The sequence below is a fragment of the Corvus hawaiiensis genome, chromosome 1, assembly GCF_020740725.1.
Source record: "Corvus hawaiiensis isolate bCorHaw1 chromosome 1, bCorHaw1.pri.cur, whole genome shotgun sequence".
Taxonomy (NCBI): domain Eukaryota; kingdom Metazoa; phylum Chordata; class Aves; order Passeriformes; family Corvidae; genus Corvus; species Corvus hawaiiensis.
The window spans coordinates 59859957-59880979 of NC_063213.1; the positions used below are offsets into that span (position 1 = coordinate 59859957).

A 21023-nucleotide genomic window follows, 5' to 3' on the forward strand; every position below is an offset into this window, starting at 1 on the left:
TTTATAAAAAAAGAGTTAGACACTTATACAATTGGTTACTTTTCTTTCTGAAATTTCATAGTCTTTCTTCCTTGATTCATACTACACTAACTGATTCAGAGTTTATCTCCCATTACACCATCATAAAACTTGATTGCCAATTGTTCTCATTTTGCGGGAATATTTGGAAAGTCCCAGAACTCTACACGGAAAACAGCAAAACAATTCTTACCTGTATCTAATGGCCAGTACTGAGCTCTGAAGCCAAGGTTGGTAAGTGAGGAAGCTCTGAATTTGATATAGAGATTGCTCCGTGTGGATTGCACTCTAGAGGGTACAGCTGTACCACAGTATTTCTCCAAAACAGGAGAGTCTCCATTGTTGCCATCTCTGACCTGAAGAACAGTGTATTCAAAATATCCTATAGAATTTTTTTTTACATTCAAGTATTAAGCATAAAGTAATTCATAAGAACGATATAAAAGAGATCCTTAGTAAGTCAACCCCACCCTTTCTTCAGTGTGGTTTCTACTACAGGCACATAAAATACAATCTTATGCCTATCAGAGAAGCACTGTCCCACCAAAATCATGTCAGATGGAGAAAAGATGAGATCTTACACCCTCAGCAGTAAGTGGCACATAAACCTCCCAAACCAGGCCTATCTGTTTAAAGACACCTGATACTTGTCTCCGATTATCAAAGCAGTCATACCATCTTTGAAGAACCAAGAAAAGCTTTGGGATCCCATTATGAACCTGGAAAAGCTTTTGTGACTGCTGGAAGTAGTGCTCGCCTGTCAAGAGCTTCTACTTTGGTGAAGATGAGTATTAGAAGGAACTTGCAGATCCATATCTACTATTCATAGTATATGTGTGTTATTCTTTACCTCGATGTAGTCCGAATCACAAGTGGTTGTGTTTCGAATGTCAAAGTCGATAAAGTTAAGAATCACCACTTTGGTGTCTGGCTGGGAGATGATCCACTCACAGGTCTTTGGGTGAGGGGATATCCTGAGGTAATAAGGTGAATGTATTGTGCCTGCTCCAGACAAGGAACCTCCACAGGCTGCCAAGAGACACCAAGAAACAGTACTTGTGATGAATGACTTCAAGGTATGTATCATAATGATGATGTATGATGTGTATCAAATAACACCATGAAATTAGGAAAAAAGCAACCCTAAACCCCTTTCTTATTGCAGCAGCTACTTCAGACCACTCAAGTAGTATTAAGAACATACTTAAAAGTACAAATTACTATAGGTATAGCATAAACATACTTGTACAGAAGACCAAACTGTGCCTATGAAAACTAATGGATTTGACTCATCTGTTTCACAGACACAGGCTTGTCAGTGGTTAATAACTAAAAGACAGGCAAAATGAAAGTAAAAAGATTTAGGCAGAACTGAAGCTATAATATCTTTTGTATGTCAGCAGCAAGTGATACATCATTAGTAGAATCACAGAATATTCTGAGTTGGAAGGGACTCACAAGGAAGATCAAGTCCAACTCAAATGAATGGCTCATATGAGGAACAAACCCACAACCTTGCTGTTATTAGCACCATGCTCTAACCATCTGAGCTAATCTCATGATCAGAAGCAGTGAAGGGCATGTTTCCAAGCATTGTAGCAGTGCCTACAGCAGACCTACTGAAGACATCTTTTAAAATAAATTAATTACTCTATTTTGTTCTTTCTTTTGAAGTTTGTGTCTAACCTATTATATGAATAAGACAGCACAGAAATGACTGAAAGTGTCCAAATTACAGATAAATTCACTGTGCAAGTGACCAGTTCTTCTTACCAACTTGATAAACAGCCCTGAAGCCAGTTCTTTGCACAGAAGCATCAGACTTGAATTTGATCCAGAAACCATTGCTGGTAGAAGTGATTGGAGACATGAGTGTATTATGACAGATTTTTCTAATAAGAGGAGACATCTCATTGTCACCATCTCGAACCTAGTCATCAAAAAGAAGAAAGAAAAGTGTTAAATCATAAAAGCATTGGGATCTGATATCCAGATAAAATTATAATCTCACAAGAGATACTACATAACAAAAGGAGTAACTGTTTTACATATTTATAAGAGGGGCATCACAGTAATTGGCCCAACCACAGGACTTATGAGAGCTCAAAGTAACAGTCATGAATAGCACAGAAGACACAAACACATGCTGCTGTCATTAGGATGAAACAGATCTTCTCTATGAACCACAGTTTTAGCACTATTTGGGCCTACGTTGCCAAAAGTGACACCTTTAGTATGAAAGACAGGTGGGGTTCTCACCAATGATAGCTGAGAAATTTTTGCCAGCACTAAAATCTGCTGAGGAAAAAAAGGGTATTTTTGATTTTCTTGCTCTGGCCGTGAAGTTTCCAGTGATTTTTCAATGGCACTTCTCCAGAACAAGCATCTGTCCCATCACACCCATACCTCAATGCAGGCACACAGCTCACTAACAGGAGATGCAACTCTAGCAGTAAAGAGGCACACTGACGTCTTTTCACTCCTCTATCTGAAGGGTTCAGTGCATGATAATGGCAATGAAGCTATATCAGGGAATCCAGCTTTTACCTTCTGCACTGCCTTTCTACTCACCTCAATCAATTTGCTAATCAAAGGAGAAATGCATCTTACATATTTTCCCTAAAGTTGATTATAAATCCTTATTATCAAGGGGAGTAGATGGGAAAGAGGTATTTGTACCTCAAAACTTCAGACCCTGAATCCATAGTACATGACTAAGAATAGCTATATCCAGGAATCCAGGCAGAGCCCTGGTATATCTCTGAGGTATCCATTTCATTCCAGGTGGGCAAAAACCTGAGGTCCAAAAGACAGGACCTCTGTTCTTTGCCCAAGCAAAAAATGCAATTTTTGTCCCAAAGATTCTCCTGAAAACCAAACAACTCTTTTCTGCTGTAAAAGTGGTGGTAGTTCATGTAGATGGAACTGCTTTTAAATGCATCTATGTGCTGTCAAACACAAAAAATCATTCCAGTGAATTCACTGGCAAAGCAGGGACATCCAGCTTTCAGGTTCCCTCTCATCACCAGTACTTTCTTCCTCAGCTGTACTCATCCATGGGCTGGGAGAGAAGGTAAGGAACCCTCATGGCTGCCCTGGTGAGCAGGCAGTGGCTGGCCTGCTTGCCCAGCTTTGTAGTCTCAACCTGGTGAGATGGCCTTCTGACTAACAGGTATTTCCAGTTTCCCTGGAATTTTAGTTTAAGGTGGCAGAGTTATTCTGGATTTACAGCAGAGCAGATGACATCAGAATTTGTGCCAAAATATTTAGTAAATCTTTGGAAAGCAGTGAAAGCTTCCAGAACTGTAATTCACAGGAATTTACATATTTTTCTTGAGCTGACTCTTCTTACATTTTTGGTTTATAAAGTCCAGTGAGTAGTGATAAAAATAACAGGTTCTCTAAACCATGTGAGTAACATCTTCTATTGCCAGTTAGAAGGCTGGTATGGAAAAGGAGCTGCCTTAGCTAACATCTTACCTCTGCATCACCATGTCACAGACTTTCTCAAGTAAGTTTTATTGTCTCTATTTTCTTGTTGAAGATGCCTTCCTTAGTAAGAAAGTAAACATCTCTCATTGAGCAAGTGCTGTGAGATGTGTCTGGTCCCTGTGGAAAGTCTACAGATTTCCTGGTATAGCCAGGGAATGGAATAATCTACACCTTTCCAAAGTGACAAAAGAGTTGTTGGAGAGTGACTTTTAAAGTGATGTAAACACCCAAAAGCTATCTCCCTAGATGAACTTCAATATAAAACCCAGTGGGACAGTATTTTAGAAAAGCACACGAGAAAAATCAGGCCTTGATAACGGAGCTCAGTACGTTGGTTTTACTGACTGTCCCTGCCAGAAAATGTTGGTCCCATTTCTCTGCTCTGGGCTGAGCCACAGAGTAAGAGGGCAGAAAGAAGTGGAGGGCAGAAGCATAGGGAAACTAAAGGGCTTGTGACTGATCAGCAAGCAGTGAGGTAAATGCCTTGCTGAACTAATACAAACCGATGGCATTCAACAGAAATGGTTTTGTTTCTCTGGCTGCTGTGAATTTCGCTGCTGCTTTGCCAGCAATTAGGCAAGAGGAGTAGCAGGCCAAACAAACAAAAGCTGTCTGTTTTCATTAAACACACTTCCCCTCTCATTTCAGAAACTAATTACACTTCGTTCCAACACAGGTCTTTGAATCACAGGAGGAGAGAAGGGAACGATGTCAGCACAATAACATCTTTTAAAAATAGACTAACAGCACAGAGCTCACAGGGGCCTGTTCCTCACTGGTCAGGATGAGATTAAACACAAAACCAAATCTGTTCTGCCACTGAGCTGCATGGCTGGCAGCGCTGGACCCTGCTCTGGGGCCGCAGGGATGGCTCCCGCCTGTTTCAGCTGCGGTGGCACCTTTGCAAATCAACCACTGACTGCTCCCATTTTGTTTTCCTTCTGTTTAGCTCTGCACAGCACAGGCACTGTTTTACACAGACAGCAGTACCCGGCAGCCGTCCCATGTGGGATGAGGTGTTTATGAGAGTATAGAGAAATACAGGCTGGGTATAACAGCAGAGGCCTTGAGACACGGCAAGTTGGGGCAGGACACAGAGGAGAACACAGACAGGGTGATAAGAGAAGGTGCACGGGCCACCAACAGAGAGAGCTTGTCAGGCTCTGAGGGCACCACCACGACTCACTGGGGCCAGCCTTGTCTCCACCTGGGCCCCTCACCCTGCCACAGTCCAGGACCACGTGGGGGCTGTCAGTCCCTGCCTCAGCCATGGGTTCTGCTGAGCCAGGTTCCCCCGTGTGCCCCACATCCCGGCCTGCCTCAGTCCATGCCCATCCCCAGGCAGGTGCCCATGGCCCAGGGCTGCCCTGCTCCCTGGCCAGGGCGGTGGGACAGGCCCTGCCCCTGGCCTGCACAGCACCGCGCCAGACCTCACCTGCGGCCAGCTCCAGTGGGGCAGACTGGCAGCTGGGCAAAACTGGGCTTAAACACAACAAAGAAAATGAAAACGTGGTATCTCATGTAGTTAAAAGGTGCCCTACAGCTGTAAATTTGTATGTAACATGAAGTTGCAGACCAATGAAGAGAGAGGTAGGAGTAAAAGCAAACATAAAAGTAACCTCAAGTGGATTTCCGTTAGTACTAACATTAGTACTGCATTAATATTACATTTTCCATATAGAAACATTCTAACTGTACTATTTTACTTTCTTTTCCAGTTAGATTTAGACTAATAACAATTCTTGAATTAGATCATAAGATTTCAGTTATGGCAACAATAAACTCCCGGCTTTACATATGTATATAGAATAATAGAATCACTAAGGTTGGAAAGGACCTAACCTCTAAATCTATCTCTAAGTCCAACTGTAAACCGAGCTTGGCCAAGCCCACCACTAAATCATGTCCCTAAGTGCCACTTCTACACATCATTTAAATACCTCCAGGAATGGTAATTCAACCACTTCCCTGGTGTGTGCATAAATATTTATATGGTGTGTTTCCTTTTACTGTCAGAACAAGATCTTCCATATAACACTATGACTCCAGAAAATGCTGTGTAGTGGCTATGGCATTAATTCTATTTTTCTTGCAGTTGACATGCATATACCAGATGTCCAAACTCCCCCTTAATCATGTACAGACTATTAAGAATTAGTGTTAAGCTAGACAGATTTTCTCATTCTCTTATCTTTGCTTCACTCCAAATGCACCATCCTGCTCTTTCAGCTCCTGTGACTTTTGGACCCTAATAAATTCAAATACTTAGTGGTTTGATTAACACCTGTTTCTGCAGTGGCCCTTGGGACAGAAGTTATACATGCTCTGGTACACACATGCAATCAAACTTTCATATCAACTGATTAAGTGAGTCACCTCTATGTAATTTGCTGAACAACCGCTATGACTCTCCAGCTCAATATGGGTGAAATTGAGGAATACTTTTTCGTCCTCTGGCTGTCGGATAATGTAGATACATTGTTGGCTGTTGATATAAGGGTTAGGCCAGAAAGGAGATGTGATAACCCCTTCACTCTCAGTGAAATTTCCTCCACAACTTGGATCTGCTATATTAAGAAAAAAAAGAAAAATTGAGATATTCATAAGTACAGTAACTCCTTTTGAGGCTGCCTCTGTACAATATCTGCAAATCAAAAAGAATTACTATATTATAAAAGAGCAAGTGTTAATTACATCCCTTAGTGTGTTGTTGGCTCTATCTCGAGAATGTCACAGAACAACCTTTAATCCTGAGTATTTTACTTACCAGGAGATGTTGTATAGAGAATATGGAAGCCTTTATCAGTAACTAAGTCATCAGAGTGGAAGTGAATCCATGCATATGGACCAGTGGTTTGGAGTGGGGGTGGAGATCCAGTGCTGCAGTATTTACCAAGGACAGGGTCTTGTGGAAGAAGACCATCTCGAATCTAGACAGAATGATAGATCAACATTTGGGATTACCAGATGAGTGCCAGTTGTGAACAGTACCAACACTTCTTAAGCTATCTTGGAGGCCCCAGAGGTATTGTGGATGGTGGGTGGAGGGAAAGCTCATAGGAAGTTCCTCCAAACACACAGGAACCAAGAAACAGATCCACCAGCATAGCTGTGATGCTGCTGCTGGGAGTCATCAAGAGTTTTGTGAAAGAAAGTATCAGGAGATCTATTGTTGAACTGTTTTCTTGAAATCATGCTCTTTGATTGCACACAACATGGAATTGCAAACTGCCTTCTCATTTCCATGCAAAGGTATTGGTGTATTCTGTAAATATTACGTCACACTTGACAAAAAGCCCTAAGTTCATACATCAAGTCAGGGACTGCTGTGCAAGCTATGATATGAATCTATTAGTCTTAGATCCTTTTCCTGAATAGTTTCCCGTAGGCTCATGAATTCTCTGTGGGCTGACATTTGACAAGGAGTTTGGAGACTGAACTTTGTAAGAAAGTGAAAGCTTCCCATAAAGTATTTGGCCTGAATCCCATCCTTTTTGTCACAGGACTTCCACCGACTTCAGTGAAGCAGGTTCTCATCCCCTTTCTGTCATATTGTCTCTGATTGTGCATGGATGGCTGGAATACGTAAATAAAAAGGAGCATTTCAACCCAGGATTAGATTTTCAAACAGTGCCCTTCTGTACATAAAAAAGTTTTGGAATATCTTGTTTTGCAATAACATATCCACAAAATGTTGTCATAATTCACAATCACACTTTACCTCTAAATAGTCATAGCTGCAGTTTTCATGGTGTTCTAGGCTCAGTGTGCCAAAAGCAAATGTGATGAGGAGGCCAGGACTGGTTGAGATGGTCCAGAAACAATCTCTGTTTACAGGATAGTTACCAGGATATCCTGGAGAGCTTATCGAGCCGTAAGTACCTGTCAGCTCACCACCACATTCTAACAGAAAGAGACAAGGAAGATCAACGTCTTTATCACCACATGTTGGGTCAGAAGATGAATTGTCCTGTAGTGTCAAAACTAGTGCCCACTTTGGGGTCAGAATGAATTAAAAAACAAAGACCGAGACAAAGAAACCAGCAAGTTTCTTCTTTCTTTAAATTTTGCAGTTAATTCTGCAACTCAATTTTAAAAGGAGAACTCCAAATACTTCCTGATTTGCACAGTAAAAGGAAGATTCTTTCCCAGTTGTGATGAATATGTCTTAAGAAGAATAATCAGAAGCACTGTGTTTGGATTGGATTTACAAAATTAATCTGAATTTCTGTACTTTGTAAATAGGCTCCATTTTTTTATTCTATCACAAGACTATTTCCATTAAAAAGAAAAAAAAGGAAAATTTAATTACAGGTAAGGCTGTTTTATATACCTGTAATAAAATAACATCAGTGCACCAGTTGGGAATGGGAGAGGTAAGTCATGTGTTATACCTCAGGAATAGCTAGTTTAATCACATCTATACTGCTCTCCTTGCTTTTTTTTTTTTAGTGCTATGTTTTCCCAAAAAATACCTGCCTTCACTTTTCAGTACTCATTTTTGTCTATTAGTAATTATCAATCTAATAATGACAATTGAAAAAAAAAAACCCCACCAACAATCATATTAAAGGCATTTCAAGAAATATTTATAGAAATAAGGAAATGGCACTTTTTTACTCTATGGTTCATTCAAGACACAACCTAATGCACGATTTTGTTTCTAGATAATACACAGAACACCGAAGTGACCCTGATGTTACATGAGATGGTTTGAAGTTTACCTCTGTAAATGCATTGCCAGGTCATCTGGAACAATCACCCAAGCAGCATTACCAAGAATTCAGGCACAAATGTACAACAAATCATACCAAAAAGCTCACACATTCTTTTCAATCCAATTCCCTACAATCTATCATGTTTGGAACATTTAGGCACTTGTAAATTGCAAGTGGCAAAACAAGCCATTAACTTGCTTGCTTGAAGTACTAGACACTTTTGTGAGAAGAGAACTGACCAGATAGATGAATGGCATCCCCAGGAACATATTCTCTTTGGGGGATTCCTCACAGGAGGTGTAAAGCAGCCTTTAAAAAGAGCAGAAAGCTATTCATGCAGAGGCCTAGAGCTAGAGCTTGAAAATATCTTCAAGTGATATATATGTCTACATTTCAGCCTCACTCCCTTGTAAAATACTGTCCTTCTGCTCCTAATTGTTCCTAATCAAAGGAAAGAAGTAATTCATTTTACTCCAAAACCATGAAGATGTTTGACATTTCGTCAACTTACCAGGATGCTGGGATTCCCAATGAACAGTAAAACCTCTGGTAATGGTGTGGTTTGAGTATAACCAAAAATACAGAGAGTTGTGGGAACTGAAAAGCTCTGCAGGACCTGGGAAGCCACAGTATTTTCCCAGCATGTGCATTGATGCTGAAGGCCCATCATGGATTTGAAGGAATTCAGAGTTACACTCATTACTTGTCTCCAGATGGAAGAACGGGAAAGTAACATGCAGAATCTAATAGAAGTAAGAAAACAAGAAATATCTTTTTTCCATCTGCTGAGACACTGTCTATGCAGAAACTTTATAGAGCAGATATATGTATTCATGCAACTGTGAGAATAGATGAGGTTTAGAGCCATTACGTCATTTCCTGAAATGTTCCATGACAGAAGAGAGTATTAAAGAATCTTAATAGTCAAAACGAAAGAGAGAAGATAGACAGATAGATAAGAATTTAGGCAGTGAAGTTTTCTGGAAGGAGCATTATTTCTGTAAATTAATAATTGGGACCATTTGTCTATGTGTGTTATATGTGTGAAATATGTATGTGTAAATCTCAAGCCATGTGAAAAGCTTGAAATACAGCATAAAATACCTTATTCCAGGTTTCCCATGGCAGTTTTTCATCAGATAATTAGCATTTTTCATCCCTGCTGTAGTTGAAAGTATTGTAATGGGAGTTAAAAGATTCAATGATCTTGTTTTGCACATATAAAATCAGTGTCTCTAAAGCCCGTTCTGGATACTTAGTGACATACACAGCTCTAAGTTTGTTCAGATTCTTCATTGATGTGCTTTAATATGCTCAGCTGAAGACAGTAGTGGCTTCCAGGCTTAAGGCTGAATATATGTCACATAGATATATATATGTAATGCTGTATAAACCACTGTTAAGCACTGGTTTTTAAAATGACTTAATTAATTCCACAAAACGTCAAAAATACATCAAATATTTAGATTCCAAGTAAGAAATTTCATGCTGAAGTATGAAGTAACATATTTTGTAGCTGTTATTTATAACACAAGTGGAATTGTTAGTTGCAGATGAGGAGCAGAATATATATTTGTGTGCAACATTTAAAAATTAATCCTTGAAAAAAAACCAAATGCTGTTATTGTTATTACACAAAGCCACTGACTACAAATTAAGCATTCAACATTTCTGCAGTCAGAGATCAGAAACATGAAATTGTTTTGGGGTCACAGAATCACAGAATAGTCTGAGCTGGAAGGGAGCTAGAAGAATCATCAAGTTCAACTCTTAAGTGAATGGCCCATATGAGGATCAAACCCACAGCCTTGATGTCGTTAGCACCAGGCTCTGACCAACTCACCTAGCTCATGAACCACCTGTGGAGCCCAGCAGAGCAGAGCTTTTCTCATGCAGCTATACACAGATCACATTCTAAAGCAATGTAGAACAGTTCCCTTCTCTAGCTAGAGGTAAGGAAATAAAATCTAACCCTCAGCTGCTTAGGAAAAGCCTGGAAAATCTAACCCAAGCAAATCCTTAGGCTAAGGAGCCTGAAGGCTTGGAAGGATCTGAAACTTATTCTTTTGAAAAGCTATTTATTCTGAGGGGATTGGATCATAACATTGGAACACGTGTAGCATGAAGATAGTCATGTTTGCTCTGATAAACTGAGGAGTCCTGCAGACTGAGGGTTTCTTTAATGTGAACTCTATTTTACCTTGTTGGGATTAGTTTGAATAACCCAAGCACAGCTGACCCCACTGCTGTACCACTGGCTGTTTGGGTTGTTAGGGTAACTGAAAGTCCCACTCAAGCCTGAGAGGTACCCTCCACAAACTGCAGAAAGAGAGAGAAAATTAAACACATTAATTTTGTGCTATTACTGTACAGAGTAAAACCTGACTTTTTTTTTGCATAGCTTTTGCTTCTTAAACATTTAAAGCAACGCTGAAAAGTACTTCTATAAAAGGCTCTTTAGGATTTCCTCTTGAGTGGAATGACATCTCAAAAAAAGCCAAATTCCCTGAAAGAAAAACAGTTCCTGGAAAAAGAACAAAGAATATCAGTTGGAACATGTGGATACTGCCAAAAGCTATTGATTGTGTCTCATGATAGTGTTCATACACTGCTTTGCTTCCAGTAGGGTACCTCCAGATTGAATGTCTAAATTTTCCCCTACAATCAAATAACATTTTGCATTTTGAAGTTAAAATGATGTAAAATTCTTTTTCTCAGTAATGGTACATCATAGAAGTTATCCTCAAGAGGTTTTATTGTCCCATTTATCCTTTTTGGTCAGATTCCTGGGCCTGATAATTCCTCTCATGATATACCATGGTCTCTTCTCTCACTGAATCATTCAATGCATGGGAACTGAGAGCCCCCAGGCAGCAACACCAAACAGCTACAGAAAAATATAATAAAGCAACCAAAATATAATGCACATATAGCTACAGTGTGCACCAAGCAGCGGTAGTTTAACATTGAACTGATTCTAAAGAAATAGCCAGTTCTCACCATACTGTTTTGTTTCAAGAGTGGTAAAAACAACATAATTTTACTTGAAATATCCATCTAAAACATCTCACCTTTTTTCAACCAGATTCAAAATTATCATGTAATAAAATACATGCTTTTTTCATTTATTAGAAACTAAAAGAACAGGTGGTACAGTATGATTCCTTACTGCATAAAAACTGGCTTTCTATCCCTTTATTATGAATGGCTAAAAATAAAAATTTTTCCCATGTGGACTTAATAATAAGACATTACTAGTTAGATACTTCAGGAAAATATAAAAAAGCCCAAAATAGTTCTAAAATAGAGCAGCTTTCACAGGGGATCAGTGGAAGCTTTACATTCTCTATTACATTAAAATTTAATTTGCTTTCTTCTTAGCAATCTACAATAAAAATGAGCCACTCCTGTTGTCACAGGGACACTGAACCCACTGGAATGCTATCCTGACCTGGTTTAATTAAAATTAACGGCAAAAAAAGTTCTCAAACAAACAGAAAATGTTACATTAAGAGGAAATGTTAAAGGGAGTTCCTTGCAGTCTGTATAAAACTGAGAGACCCCCATTTTCATGGCTAACATTTCTTTCATTACATTTCTGTCTGAAAACCTTTTCTGGCTTTTCCTCTTTACTAAGAACATCAGGACCTCTCGGCTTCATAAGAGATGAAATAAAATGCACAAAAGAGAAACATCAATACATTCTCTTGTTCTCCTTATACTGGATCCTCTTTCCCAACCAGCTTACCAGACACTTTCTCAGGAACAGAGATCTGATTTTAGGATGCCTGGCATCTAGCCAAGGCCAGTGGGCCTGCAGATCAACTTCACTGTTGCGTTCCTACTGCTAAACAAAACAGCTATAAATGAAGCTCATGGAAAACTCTGATTTGGAGGGAATTTGGGTTGGGACCTCTAATCCACCAAACACAGGGCTGTTTTTGCCATCATAACGCAGTTCTTATTCACATATTAATCCCATAAACCAAGCATCTCCTCGCTGAAGCCTGCTGTCCCATTTCCCAGGGGGAAAGGAGGAGGAGGAGGAGGTTCTGGCTGTACCTTGCTGGGCTGTCTGGCACTGTGGTCCTGTCCAGGCACTGGTGCACTCACAGGAGTAGCCATTGACCCCATCGGTGCAGCTCCCCCCATTCTGGCACGGGTTGCTGATACATTCATCAATGTTCTCTGTACAATTAGGGCCTGTCCAGCCTGCATTACACAGGCAGAAATAGCCAGAGATCATTGCCTACAGGTATAAACAAATCAAATAAACTGTGAGCAAAGAAACCAATAGAGTCAGCAGAAAGACTGATGTTTACACTTATTTTATGAGGAGATACTGGAGTAAAGAAATAAAACCTTTGAAACTTTTTGGCCTTGATGGTCACTGGTGAATACCAAAATAAACATAAAGCCTAATCAGATTATCTATCTCTTCAGGTTTTTTTCTATTAAATTATTTCTTTGCAGGGCTCTTTCAAATTACTTTCTTAAAAATCAAAATCTGTATTCATTTAGCTGTTCAGAAAACTGTTTGCTTGGTTTTAGAATGATCACACTAGAATCAAGTCAATCATATTAGCTAAACCTTATAAAAAGCAAGGCAAGATATTTGGTTTATAAGTAATTTCTCTCAAGACCTTTCTCTGGGAAGTCTGCAGTTATGTGGGCTGTTAACTTTCATTTTCATCCTGAGGAATGTTAAAGGGAACAATTTCATCACCTTTTCAGCTTTATCGCTTATTCTGTATGTCTCTTTTCCATTTCCATTGTCACAACCTTTACTACTTCTCCTTATAATGAAGTCCTTCCATATCTGTAACTGCTTTAATTTCATATGTTCTCTTACCTTACATCTCTTGTTTTATAGACACAGTCTTTAAAGGCAAAGCAGAACATGGTCCCAGGTACATGCTACAATCCCATCTTTGATGACAAACAATCAGTGTTTTTCATTCTCTATTTGCTTTTGCTTTACCTATTCATGTCCTCTGTATCCCAAAGAGAGATTTTCAGTATGATGGAAAAGGGTTTTGATGTGTATTTAGGACTCTGAATGTTGCTTTAAAAGGTGTTTTCTGATCTGCATTGTCTGATATTTAATTGACATTATATTTCCTCTGTCATTATGCTGGCCAAATACAGCTCTGATGTTTCTCTATTTTATTAGATGCTTCTGTAGTCCCATTACTTAAATATCTGTGTTATTATCTTCAGGTACTAGTTTGCAGCCATGATTCCCTACTGTTGTATGTTAGAATATATTTAGGGGAAGATGTCATATCTTTTAATAGATTGACTAAAATGAACTTAATAGTCAGGAAAAGTAGATTAGAAATGGGCACAACTGGCCCTTTATACATCCAAGTGAAGACACAGTAGATACCTACAGAATAGACAGCAAGGAATGCTGGGGAGGAGTGGAGTGTAAGTGAGGGCGCCGTCACATTTCACACAGAAAATGGAAAAAGCAAAAGATAATACACCCCAGAATCATAGAAACATTTAGCTTGGAAAAGACCCTTAAGATCATCAGGTGCACCTGTTAACCTAACACTGCCAAATCCATATCTTACGTCTCATTTTCCCTGTGCCTCCAGGGAGAACCAAAAGGAGGATATCTGCAGACTAATGGGCATAAATGGGAAAAGACTCCACTGGAACAAAAAATTTAGCATTTGTGAATATTTCTCCAAAATCACCATCGTAAGTCCTCCACAACAAAATCCCCAGGTCTGCAGCAGGACTTTCCAGAGCACAGCATACCTCATTGAGGAAGCCAAAAACGTCTTCACAGGGTTCATGTGGACAACCTAAATGTTCGCTGTGTATGAGAATGAATTCACAGCACCAACCAGTTTAGGTCCAAAAGACTTGGTTACCATCAATTCCTTTGAAACACACTGTCCATGTTCGTGTAAACAGCCTGAGACTCCAGGAGCACTCTCACAAGATCAGACTAGGAACACATAGCCAATTCTGCTGGATATTAACAATCTGAAGGTCAGCAGAGGTACTGGATCTGTTATCATGGGTAATTCCTCCATCACCCAGGGTGGTAAATTACTTTCGTGTGCCACCAGGGACAGTCATTCATCAGTTCTCCCCCATCAGCACTAGCATTCCATTGGCTAGCCTGGGCTACCAAACACAACTTCTCAGGTCATTGGTGCCAAGATTACCATCTCTACTTCACACACAAAGAAATGGCTTATGTGCCCTGAAACTCACTTTTCTTTCCCCAGATATATCCACTGATCTTGCAATCCCCACTGACTTTGCCTCATCTCATTAGTATGTCTGCACTCAGCCTTCATGAGTCTCACCAGTCTCCCTGACTGGTTATAACTCCACAATGTTGTCACCAAGTGTGAGGAGACCAGCACTTACCAAGCACTGCCCATTTGCACAAGGGTTTTGCAGCTGACAGATATCACTGAGAGGAGAGCACCCATTTGGCCCATATCCACTTCCAGTGTACCCAGATGTGCAGGAACAAAATGCCATGGGCCCTTGGGAGATGAGACAAGACACAGAAGGTAATTCAGTCTGTCACAATAAGGACACAATACCAATGTCTGTAAATGTCCTGGACATTTTGAAGCAGAGTCTTTATACAATTCTAACTTATTTAATCTTTTGACACCTTCCCTGGTCAGTGCCCAGTTTGACCATGGAAAGAGCCATGGTGTTGTTTTGTTATGGCCACCATCATGGGAAGTGGTGGGTGTAGTCAAAGGGTACTTATGGGAAGGGGAGTAGTAAAAGCAGTTGTATAATTGGAAAACTGCATCAAAGAAAAATGGTGAACATCTCCACAGTTTTAGGAAAAAGTCCTCTTTTTGGTGGAGCCTAAATCTGCTTCTGTCAATGTTTATGGAAAAGTCTGCTGGCTTTAGCTAACCTGCCTGTAAAATTCTTTGGGTTAGGCAAAACTGACTGTGGAGAAGGGGCTGCAATCTAGATATGTTGCAACAAAGGGGATTAATCCTAACCAGATCCTCCTTGAATTCACACTGATTTGCCTTACAGTCTTTAAGAAAGCATCATACCTGGACCTGAGGTACAAGTAGCCAAAGGATGGCACCCTCCATTATTTACAGAGCAGATATCAACCCGGGTACATCTTTGTCCATCTCCCTCATAACCTGTTCAGAGGTAAATCTCAGTTAGTCTGTAACAAACTATGTTCTTTGAGAATCAACAGCAAAACAATCAACTGGTGAGCAAAACACTAATTCATGGTGTAAAATCATAGTCTTCTGCAGTTAAAATGAAAAAAATTGAGATAGCTGCTGAAGTAAAACCTGGCATATTTATTGTGGCTCCTTCATTGCAGGGATGGATTCTGACTATAAATAAATCCTTCCATGGTTGCAGAAAAAAAGATACATTAGTGCTTGCCAAATATAGGTGAGGTCAGTGATGCCATAGAAGCCCATGTCTCTCAGCCACCATGCTCTGCTCTCCCTACACATCTGTACCCAGTCAGCCCTGGGTACACATCCAGGCTTTTTCCTCCTGCACACCAGAGCAGCCCTTGGATCTCAAACATGACCCCCAGTTCTTCTCAGGACGTTCAGGAGGACCAATGCCCTGCAGCACGACTCTTCATGGCCAGAGCTGACATCACCAAAACTTGTCTGAGGCCACATGGTGATATCCCTTCAGCACTCAGTAACTGGGAGCCTTCACTACATGCAGCCTATTGCCATTTAAATAGCAATCAAAAAGTCAATTAGAAAGACTTTTTCCTGCTGTATTTCTTGTAATGATACCATACATTTCAGAAAGCATTTTAAATCAAATTGTAAAGTTGCAACTTCCACTGCTTGACCTGTACTGCAATGGAAACACTCAGCCTCCTCAGACAGCATTCAGAGCGTGACAATTATCAAGGCCTTTTTTTACTGCAGACAATACAGCTGATTTATGGCACACAGGATACTCCTTCAATTAATACAGACAATGAAATTACTATCATAATTATGCAATCCTTGTTTCCCGTTAATGAACTTGTAAAGGAAGTACTTCACCAAATCTAGGCTCTAACACTGAAAACATCTACCTAGTACAAAAGAAACACATTTCAGAGGATCATCTTTACAGGCATACTCTATACAATGTTCATTAATAGCTGAAGCAGTTTGAACATCCTTGGACTCTGCATTCTGTATTATAGTATTGTGTATGTGATATTCTTTCTATGAAACCAATTTTCAGCTTCTTAAATCTACCCCAAAATGGGCCCAAATGTGTTGAATCTTCATCTTTTTAAGCCCTTTCATAGTATTATCAGCAGGATATTCATTTTACCTGGTGGACAGAGCCCACAGTGGAATGACCCAGCTGTGTTGATACATTGGACCATTGGTACTGTTGAGCAGCCTCCATTATTAATTGCACATTCATCAATATCTTTGCAAGTGTAGCCATTTCCTTGCCAGCCTAAAAAGCAGCACAGAAAAGACATCAGAAAGAAAATGCCTGGCCTTTTTGGTTTCTTCTTTGACCAAATCTTTTCACACAGTACAACTGAATTGCACTTCATCAGCACAAGAGTAAACCTGTCTCTCTCAGAAGTGATTAAAATTAATACCAGTCTGAAAATTAGGTTTCAAACACAACACGTTGGAGATGTGTGTGGAAGAATGTTTTATTTTAACTGCATTCTGGATATTCCAGATTCAAACACACTTTTACCTAAAGAGGATGTAGTTCTGGTCCAGTGCATGTATGTAGATTTTGCAGCAAAGCTTTATTGCAACTTCAGTTAAATACTTTAAAAACTCCTCCCATAGACACCACCTGCCCAACTCAGGAAGAGTAATCATAGGTTATATGGTCTGAGGGGACAATCAGATTTTTATATTGCCTTAGGGCAGGAAACATGCAGATATGAAAGTACTGCAGACCTATTACGTGAAGGTGATAGGACATGATGGACATGAAGGTACCTGTGGACATCAGATCTATTTAGGTGCTCAGTTTAGAATGAGATAAATCATGCATTAGACTCTACTGCCTGTGTTACCTAGATAGGACATAACCTGAAAGCATTTATTCCCTAGAATACAGACCAAAGCATTTCATGGAGTTACTCTCATGCGCATCCTGTGTCTGTGCTTATGCTACATGAGCAGCAGTACCCCTGACACCCCATCCCACCTGAGAGCATAGAAGGACGAGATACCTGTGGGGCAGGGACCACAGGTGTAGGAGCCTAGAGTGTTGTGGCACTGCACAGGTGGATCCTGTGAACACGGAGGATGAGGGAGGCTGCATTCATCGATATCAGCGCTGCAGGCAGGGCTGCCAGGAGGGGACATCCAGCCAGTTTCACAGATACAGTGGTACTTGGGCTGCCACAGAAAACACCACATTGCATATAGAAGATATTTGCAATAGTCAAGAAAAAGGCAGGAGGAGTTAATTTCATAAAATGACTTTCAAACTATAGCAAGAAAGCTTTCAGAGCATTATATGTCTTGCATATTTTGTTTGGTAAGTTGTTTCAGTAGTTTTCTCAATCTATTTCTTCCTCTGAATTTACTTATTCAGATTATGGAAGCAACTCAGGCTCATTCATTATGTTCATAAAAGAAATCTGTAATTTACCCCAAAGCTCCTAGAGAAAATAAGATCAATTTTGAGCTGTACATAAACTTAATTAAAAGTCCTCAACTTGCTTTTTAACCAGGGCAAACAGATCAGTGTAAGCAACCTGAAATAATCTTGGCTATTTTATCTTAATCAAATTATTCCATAGTCTATGCAAGGTGCAGCACTGACATTAAATTGCAAATACATGTTTTCTTTTAGGAAAACAGTTTTCTCTCTAGTAAATTTTACTAATGGCCAGATTTCAGCATTTATCTAGCTTTGGTCCAATTAAAGCTAATGGGAGCTTGTTGATTGTCACAGGAGCAGACAACACTGAACCCTTTTCAAAAGCTTTCTCAACAAAAAGGGGGCATTAAATAAGTGATGAGTTGTGAAACTTCTAAAAATTAATCAAAGCAATTATTTTACAGCAAAACACAAAAAATATGTGCTGTGACTGGAATGGTGCATGGGCATATAGGAGTATTAAGGGGCACAAGCTTGGCTGGGTGGTTTTGGAGGGCTGCTCTGAGTGGAAAGAACCAAAGCTGGCATGGTCCATCTGTCTCTTTGGAGTGAACACCCTGTACCCAGATCCTCGCCCAAATGGAATGAGCCAGCTTGCCCCAGAAGAGCACTCAAGTGTGTGCCAGCATCCACCCAGTGCAGATGCTTGGAAAGATTGGGCCTGGAGTCAGACACCACATCCAGCTGACACTGAGGAGCACCAAAGATAAGCAGCAGCCACCCAGTCACCGTGCAGCCCTTCAGCTTCCAGGCCCCTGGCAGTAATGCTCCACTGGCATGCCTTTTCCCAGGAAAAATAAGATTCATTATGTTTGTCCTTCTTAATCATTTAAGCAGTAAAATATTCTAGCAACTTAGAACTCCCAAAATAATGAACAGTAAGAATATTATATTTCAAATAAGACTTTAACTTATAAAAAAAATATTCCCAAGCTCCCTATGGATGTAGTAGTAGATCTAATACTGTGACAAGAACCTCTAACAAGACATAAGACATTTTTGATTCTTTCTGCCATCCTTGGTACAACAGAGAGGTTGTTATACTGTATAGTGGCATTTCTTGCTGTTTTTCAGCAGCAGTGTGTGCTACACAGTTTTGTCATGCTCAGCAGTATTTGTTGCTTATTCATGCTGTGCTGTGTAATGAAGTTTATACATTGTTCCTTACCCTGTGGGGCTGATCCCTTTCTCCATCTACACAGAGGCCATGCTCACAGAGCGTCTCAGATCCTTCCTGGCAGTCATCAAACTTCAAGGCACAGTGAGGCCCATAGGTTTCTGGAGTACAGGAGCAGCTAATAGTGAAAGTGGAAAAAAATCAAAATTTTGTCTTTCTACCACTGTTAAAGATTGTTTATTACCATTCTCCACTCTATGGTGTTTTTCTTAAGAAATACATCTCTTTAGCTATATTCACAATCCTGCTAATAATCATGCACAGAGGCCAAATCTCCTGTTCAAGACACTCAAGAATCACATGAGACTTATGTATATTCATGGCTGTCTGGCCCTATGGGAGAATCTACAGCCTTTTGTTACATTCATAAGCACAAATCCAGAAAAAAGAAAAGTCTAACATAAGATTTAAACTGAACATGAACCTGGAAAACCCCACTTCAGTCAAAGAGCACCTAAACTTCCTTTTTCAGTTTATGACCATCATATGATGCCAAGTGCCAAAAATCCTGCCTCTGGCAATATGCAGATATGCCATGTCTGGCCTGTACTGGAGAGTGAGGTACCTTAATCCCCACACCACAACAAGGGGCAGCTGCTGTCTCAGCAGTGCATCAGCTTTTAGGGATGTGTGGTGGGCAAGAGGTGGCATTTGGGGTTGGTGGGGTGGGAAGAACAAAGCAGTGGATTGAAAGAAGACCTTCTACTGGGAGGATCTCTTTTGAAAGCTGCCAGATGCATCACATCATTATTTATAGGGCAGAGCTTAGACAGTATTATACATATGTGGTGGAACTGAAATGGGGAACTTCCAAACCATCGGATAATGTTTCCCTTTTCTCTGGCTCTATTTCCACATAGACAAAATGTGAGGCTCTGAAATACAACTGAAAGGGATATAAATGTACAGAAAACCTCCTGTCAGATCACTAGCTTCTTATTAAAATGACAGTGAGACTCTCATTTGGATTCAAGTTACATGCTGCATTGTCTGCACCTTGCAGAGACATATGGCAGGTACACACCCATCTTGGATTGCTTTTAAGGTGCCTAATGAAAAATGCTCAGTAAGAGCATTTCTCTGCAGAATTAGAATCAGGGTATTCCAGTGCAGCTGACCTGGACCTTGGAGCGATTTATATAAAATAAGCTGCTGCTGTCCCTTCCACTATGTCACATGCTCAGCTGAAATAGCAGTTTGATAAGCCAGTTGTAGGTAACTAAACAGTGCACCCAGGACAAGCAATCCACACGAACTTAGGCTTCAAAAACCCACAACAGCTTAATGCTTAACTGCAGTCTGCAGTGCAAGACAGCGTGTTCATTATTGTAAGAGACAGCAAGCAGAACAACACCTTCCCATCAGTGCAGCAGCTCAGCCTGGGCAAGCACAGAGGCAACAGGTCAGGGAACCAGATGACTTTTGTATGTCTAAAGTACATTCAGAGCTTCATGCTCAACTTCAAAGGACACAACAAGGCAATGTGACCATCTCCAAAGGAGGAGAACAATGGCACTGTCTCCTGTCTAGTCTGGCAAAGATTAATCTGCTACCCATCCTAAGTTTCTCAGAGAAGAGCTTCAAGAAGTAGGTCACACTGCAAGGCACTTCAGCCAAATTGTGATGCACTGCTGCTTGGCACTGCCATGGTTCTCTCACATGGCTCATGGCACGTTGTGACGAGGCCCCTGTTATTTTGGTTGTGACACAGAAGTCTGATAGACATGGGGCCTTCCACAGCCTTTCATTCAACTGATGCAATGGCCACTTAAGGTTCTGATTGAGGAAGGTGTTTCCTGGATACTTGCTCTTTTTCCTCATACTTCAGTGCTTTCCTGAGTTACAGGAAAAGCATGCAGGTAAAGAATATGAACAAGGAATGAAGACTGCATTATGTTCCATTTCATGCAACCTAATCCAGTACTTCCCACCACCTGGTATTATCTCTGCAGGCTATGGAAAGTCAATTATTACCCTTTTCTTTC

The 21023-nt window shown here is 40.3% G+C and overlaps 1 protein-coding gene across 1 annotated transcript in view; it reads right to left on the reverse strand.

Moving 5' to 3' along the window:
• CUBN (cubilin) overlaps positions 1–21023 on the reverse strand; it is a 143627-nt gene that overhangs the window by 117076 nt on the left and 5528 nt on the right. The window contains exons 7-20 of the mRNA XM_048306902.1: positions 19030–19156; positions 17425–17593; positions 16548–16679; positions 15284–15379; positions 14622–14743; positions 12291–12477; positions 10429–10547; positions 8740–8971; positions 7232–7413; positions 6278–6440; positions 5887–6077; positions 1792–1948; positions 869–1047; positions 212–374 (exon numbers count right to left, since the gene is read on the reverse strand). Of these exons, the coding sequence (XP_048162859.1) occupies positions 212–374; positions 869–1047; positions 1792–1948; positions 5887–6077; positions 6278–6440; positions 7232–7413; positions 8740–8971; positions 10429–10547; positions 12291–12477; positions 14622–14743; positions 15284–15379; positions 16548–16679; positions 17425–17593; positions 19030–19156 (2219 nt within the window). The remainder of the gene's footprint in view (positions 1–211; positions 375–868; positions 1048–1791; positions 1949–5886; positions 6078–6277; positions 6441–7231; positions 7414–8739; positions 8972–10428; positions 10548–12290; positions 12478–14621; positions 14744–15283; positions 15380–16547; positions 16680–17424; positions 17594–19029; positions 19157–21023) is intronic.